This window comes from Pinus tabuliformis, chromosome 6 (assembly GCF_031772625.1).
Source record: "Pinus tabuliformis cultivar Carrire ecotype Pingquan chromosome 6, CPIR1, whole genome shotgun sequence".
In the NCBI taxonomy this organism is placed as follows: Eukaryota; Viridiplantae; Streptophyta; class Pinopsida; order Pinales; family Pinaceae; genus Pinus; species Pinus tabuliformis.
The window spans coordinates 1,240,109,075-1,240,115,564 of NC_142292.1; the positions used below are offsets into that span (position 1 = coordinate 1,240,109,075).

At 47.6% G+C, this 6,490-nt stretch overlaps 1 protein-coding gene across 1 annotated transcript; it reads right to left on the bottom strand.

Annotated features, from left to right (window-relative positions):
* Positions 1-259: 259 nt before the first annotated feature.
* Positions 260-4,327, bottom strand: LOC149263173 (uncharacterized). The gene is made up of 2 exons (XM_089386730.1): positions 3,048-4,327; positions 260-2,300 (listed from the first exon to the last, which is right to left on the bottom strand). The coding sequence occupies exons 1-2, from the start codon at positions 4,325-4,327 to the stop codon at positions 260-262; spliced, it is 3,321 nt and encodes a 1,106-aa protein (XP_089242856.1).
* Between the last annotated feature and the right edge of the window lie 2,163 nt (positions 4,328-6,490).

Genomic DNA, 6,490 nt, shown 5'->3' on the forward strand with positions numbered 1-6,490 from the left:
AGCATTCATATAGAGGCAGCTGTGCCTGTCAAGTTCATAGTCTGCTAAATTAGATAATCAAAAATAAAGCAAGTTGTCTCCACGCAGGGAGCAGTCCAAAACTATACACTAGCAGTGTTCAAAAATGAAGCCATTGCTCTACGCAGAGAGCCATATATATGTTGTTAAATCAAAAGTATAGTGCTGTACTGAACTAGACATAGTGAAATATATACAGGCTATTGACAACAAAAAACAAGAAAAAGTCTGTAATGGGCTTTTATAGCCCATCATCCATATGATCATCAAAGGGTCTGTGATAATGCTGATAGTAGGACCCTTCGATTTCCTCCTGTATCAGCCAGTTATCTCCTTGTCTGTGCGCTGCCTCTTTGGAGAGTTGATCAGCGATGGTGTTTTGTTCCCTGTAGATGTGACGACAAACAAATGATTCAAAGGAAGTAGTCAGTCTCTTTGCCTCATCTAATATGTGTCTCAACGTAAATGCATGACAATGAGATGCATCAGTCAGCCAATTGCATACTATTTTAGAGTCTCCAAACAGCTGGAGATGTCTGCATTGTTTTTGAATGGCAAAGTATATGATGTGCTTGGCAGTGCACAGTTCAGCATAGTTATTTGTGCCTCTGCCTAAATTAATTTGAATTTTATAGCAGTGTGATTCGTTGAGATAAAGAATTGCTCCTCCTCCACAGCCCACTTCTTGTGCCGAGCCATCAAAAAAAGCCCATGGTTTCGATTTGTCAATATCCACCTGTCTAATGATGCGAACAGGGCCTGAGGTTTCATCATCTGGTATCATGTTATAATCAGCAATAGTATGGTGAAGGATTGTGGGCCAATGAGGGGCTCTAAGATTAAAGATAGCCTGATTCCGGGCAATCCAAACTGCCCAGCAAGCAAGCAGCGGGATATTGATGGATTTCCCCGAGTGGTTATGATTCCAGTTCTCCCATGCATCCATTATGTTATTGCCATGCCAATTTTTCAAATGCGGGAGGTGAGTGATGAGGGCATGCCAAAACTGTAATGTAATGCTACAGTTCAAGAATAGGTGTACAGTGCTTTCTTCCTCCTCATGACAAAGATGGCAGCGGAACGGTCCGTGAAAGGATCTCTTCATAAGATTAGTGCCCGTTGGTACTTTATCAAACAGAATGTTCCACATAAGCAATCGAGTGCGAGGGGCTGACTTGAGCTTCCATAATGCTTTCCATGAGGGGTGGATATTCTGAGGTTTGTGTGGCTCCATGAGTTTTAGATAGCCAAGCTTCGGGACATATGCTCCATGTTTAGCAAAGGCCCATATGATTTCATCAGGTCCTTCAGTGAGCCTGATATGTGCTTGTGTGAGCGCGTCCGTGTACTCTGTCCATTCATTATGCCACTGAGCCGGAATATCTAATGCTTGCGCGCTGGTCCAGGCCTGATGGAGGAAGGAGGAGTTTGCTTGGTCGCCGATATGCATGATATTGATGATACCTCTGTCGTTAAGATGCCCGATGAGTCCGGCTGATAGTCTATGAGTGTTTCCACATCCGACCCATGGGTCCTGACCTATGCGGACCGCATTGCCTGCCTTAATGCGCCAAGTTAATCCTTCTCGTAACAGAGGTAAGGTACCAATGACAGCTTTCCAAATGATGGATATGTGATGATTTGTTCCATGATGAGTGCAAATCCAATCCAACACATTCAGGGGTTTGATATATTTTGTATATGCTACCCGAGTCCAAAGTCCATCAGTGGTAAGGAGCTGCCACCCAAGTTTGGCAGCCAGTGCCCTGGAGAAAAGGTCGAGCCTTTTGATACCCCATCCCCCCCAGCGCTTGGGTTTAGCGATGGTGTCCCATTTAACCCAAGCAAATAGTCTGCCTGGCTGATGTCCCTTCCATAGAAATCTGCTGCAAATATGTTGTAACCTGTTCAGTATGCCCTTAGGTATCCAGGTGAGAGCCATCCAGTAGACTGGCGTGGCTTCAATCACTGCTTTAATGAGAATCAGTCTGCCAGCACGGGAGAGGTATCGGTGATACCATACTTGGAGTCTCTTTTCCACCTTAGCTATGAGCCATAACCAGTCAGCAATTCTGTAGCCATTAGGTTTCAGTCTGAAACCAAGATACTTTATACCATCCGACAGGGTCAAGTTGATAAAAGGGAATCGCTGAATAGCATAAGCTGTTTCATGTATAGAGCAACCAATAGTAGTGATGGTGGATTTATTATCATTAATCTTCATACCTGTAGCTTGCTGAAAGAGAAGAATGGAGTTATGGAGGGTAGTGGAATCCCCAATACTGCCATTCAAAAAAATCAGGATATCATCAACAAATAATAGATGGGTGAGGTAGAAATTATCCGCAAGTTTAATGCCAGATAAGTGTTGTCTGTCACGAGCAGTTGAGATAACTCTACTCAAACCTTCCATAATGAGTAAAAACAGCAGAGGAGAGAGCGGACAGCCCTGTCTGAGTCCTCTCTCTGAAGTGAAGAACGAGGTAGCTTCCCCATTAAGTAATACACTGTAGGATACATCAGTGATGCAGCTCATAGTCCATTTGATGAAGTCATAGGGGAACCCCAGATGAGTGAGCAGCAGCCTTAAGTATAACCAGTTAGTTCTGTCAAAAGCCTTGGACAAATCCACTTTAAGGATCATTCCTTTTTGTTTTTTGATCTGCAGGGTGTGCATGAGTTCTTGGGCAGTGGCAATGGCCTCGTGGATCTGTCTGTGGTGAAGGAAAGCAAATTGCTCGGCGGATATGTGATGCGATAGAATAGGCTTGAGGCGATTAGCAATGGTCTTGGCTATAATCTTGTAGAGGCAGTTGCAGAGGGATATGGGACGGAAGTCATCAAAGGTGCTCGGGGCATTTGATTTGGGGATGAGAGCGATGAAGGTGGATTTAATGGCAGAGGATATTCTGCCTCTTCTTCTGCTGTCTTCTACTATCTCCAGAAGGTCATTACCCAGGAGTTCAAAGAACGCGAGGTAAAATTCAATGGTCCATCCATCAGGTCCAGGGCTTTTATCTTTTTTGAACCATTTCAGTGTAGCCTCCAATTCTGCCATGGTCACTTCCTTCTGTAGTTCCTCAGATTCTTCCTGTTCAATGTATCTAGGGAAGAGCTCGGCCACTCTCATGATTTCCAAGATATTAGCTTCTACAGGAGCTTTATAAATGCCTCTAAAGTGCTCAGTGGCCAGCCTGGCCAGGTTCCGCTGTGAGGTAACAGGATTCCCTTGATCGTTCTTTAACTCCCAGATAGTATTGATAACTTTTCGGCCATTTGCAAACTTGTGATAAAATTTAGTATTAGCATCCCCTTCGGTGAGCCAAATAGCTCTGCTTCTAAGTCTCCAGCTTTCTTCCCTTTCTCTCAGTATTTGGGAGCGTTTTGTAATAAGAGAGGTGTAATTCTCCTTGCTTTCAGGGGAGAGGAAAGTCCCATTTGACGATTCTTCAAATTCGGCAATGACCCTTTCAGCCTCTTTTAATGTCTGATTATCTTGAATGCGCTTTTGATGTGCCCAGTTCTTGGTGATCTGTTTGAGTTCTGTAAGTTTCCTGACAAAACCCACTGAGATGTCCTCTCCTTCTCTGATGACATTGGATTGCCAGTAATTATGGACCAATTGGATGTAAGAGGGATCTTGAAGCCAAGAGGCATTAAATTTGAAAGGGCTCTTGATTTTGTGGGAATAGTCTTCAGCTTCTAAGAAAATAGGCCGATGATCTGAGATGCCTCCCGATCCAACCCATTGACGAACTCTGGGGAGGTTATTAAACAAAGATTCCTTGATAAGAAATCTATCGAGTCTCCTTGCAAGGCTTTGATCTCCACTTCTGTTATTTGACCATGTATATTGAAGTCTAGCAGACGGTATATCCACCCAGTGATGATCCTCTAGTAGGCTGGACATAGTATCTGTTAGGGTATCGACCTGGGCAAAGTGCCCCCATGACTCACTGAATCCGAGTGAGAAGTTGAGATCCCCTCCAAGAATAATGTTGTCTGCTTGGAAGAGTTCGGATTCAAGTAAGGACCGCCAATAGTTGGCACGGTCAGCACAAGGGCCATAGACATTGATAATTCTAATGTCTCTTACAGCAGAATGTGCACTAATGTCAAGTCCAATGAAACCTCTTCCTCCAAATATGTTCCTGACCTCCGCAACTCTGTTATTGACCCCAATGGCCAAGCCCCCTGATCGTCCGGACGCATCCAGTGCATGGAAGGTCCAGGAAGGTAGCCAGGCAGAGAGAGTATGGATGAGGGGTTCGGCTTGACAGAGAGTTTCTTGTAGAAATATAAAATCCATCTGAGATGATAAGAGTAATCTCTTAAGCGCTAGTTTTTTGGCTAAACTAGCAAACCCCCGGCAATTGAAGGAGAGAAACTTCATGAGGGGAAGGGGGATGGGCCATCCTTCGCTCTAAGGGCCCTGAAAATAGTCTGCTGTCGCCCGAGGGCAACTTCTTCATCAGCAGTGTGCCTTGCCTTGGTAATGCGAGAGGGTCTACCACGGGAGTTCTTGAGGGACATGGGCATGCTAGCCAGGTCAAGGCCAACAACATCCGGTCCTCTGTCCTTCGGGCGGGGTCGGAGGGAGTAACGGGGGGAGGACTGAGACGAAAGAAAGGATAGGGTAGCCAGAGTCGAAGTGATTCGCGATGGAGGGGCCACTGGTGAAGGGAATGGTAGGGAGCAGATGAGAGAAGTGTGTGTGTGGAAACTCAGGGGAGGTGATGCAGAGGATAAATTAGCAGGGATAGATGCAGAGCCAATATAATTATGAGATGAGATGCCCAATGACATGCATGAAGGAGGAGATGACGGAGAAGGGATAGAAAACTTACCCGTATGCTCCAAGCCTGCTTGATCAGTCGATGGCTGCACAGGTGCTGGCGATGCAGGAAGTGGATCAGAGGGATCCATAGCAATGTCTGTTGTCTCAGTGTTGCTCCGAGGTTCCTCCACGTTCTGAGTGCGATCCTGATCCCCGTTGGGCTGGGTAGGTTGCATCTCAGGGGGATTGTCCTGGGGCTGAGAGACTGCTTCTTCCTTGTCATTCGTCATCGTTCTCTTGAGGAGTGGGCAATCTCTATATAAGTGGCCCACTTTATGGCACCTGCGGCAGCGATATGGGACGCCTTCATAATCTATGATCTGCTTGCGCTCTGTATCCCTCCACTGAATGGTAATATATTCCAGCAGTCCTCCTCTTGTGTCCAGGTTGATGAGTATCCTGGCATAGGCCATCATACCCGTCTGCTGATAGGATTTATCGTAGCCCATGTATGTACCGATGGCATTGCCTATCCTCTTGAATATGTCTTCTGACCAGTACTGGAGTGGAAGCCCTGGAAGCCTAATCCATACCGGTCTGATGCCTATCTGCTCTGTCTCAGGGTCAAATAAAGGAGACCATCTCTTCAGTAGCACCGGGGCATGGTCAAAGTGCCAGTAGGAGGACAGAACCCAGTTGGTATGATCAGCACGAGCGAATCTCAGTGCGAACCAGCCCCGCACGAAGGTCTGCACAAAGGGGATATCCACCAAATGGTGGCCCCAAACTTCGGCTGCCCATGTCTTCAAGCGTGCTGCCGAGTAACTTCGGCCCCTGATGCGCCCGACCAAAACACGATCAGCAAAATCCATGGCCTCACCCCAGCGAATGTCCTCTTCCAATCTGAGAAAGACGTCGTCCTCTTTTGATTTGAAGCACTTGTATTTCCGTTTAGGGCCCCGTGGAGGGGGATTGCTTTGGGGGCGACCAGAGGGAGGGGTGTTAGCTTGCAGCGGTGCCGGGAATCGGGGTGAAGAGGAGGGTCCGCAAATGCCAGAAACGGAGGGGTGGCCTGAGAGCGGAGGTACGGAAGTGAAGCAGCCAGAAGTATGACCGAAGGAACCCGGGATGCCGGCGGAGGGGCAGGGGAAAGAGGGGTTTTGTTGAGGGAGGGGTAAGGAGCCCGCTGCCGGGGGAAAGGAACCAGGGTTAGGGTTAATGCAACCTGAGACAAACCCTAGGGTTGCCGGAGAATGAGGGGGGGTGGAAAGAGCAGGCCAAGTCGGTGGATCGTCCGGGAGGACCACAGGGTTTGGCGGATGCTGGTCACCAAACGGAATCAGAGCAAATTGATCGGAGAAACCCGTGCTGTACATACCTCCGGAAGTGTCAAAAGGGGTGCGCCAGATGGAGACCCCTTCCAATGGGTCAGCGGAATAATCGACGGCCTCAATGTCCTCCATTGCCAGCTGCTTCTCGGATCTGCGAACACCTCGGAACGGAGAGAAAACCGGGGAAAACGACAGTTTGCAGTTCAGTAACGGACCGTGCAAGCTGTTCAAAATCCGTCACAGTAGATCGCCGGATGTCGCGGTTCAGTGCTCTGCTCCCCGTGAAAGCTACCAGCAAGTAAACGGCAGGTTCTCCGCGGTTAGTGTGAGCCGGTGACAGTGTAAGGCGGGCACGTAACGGAGG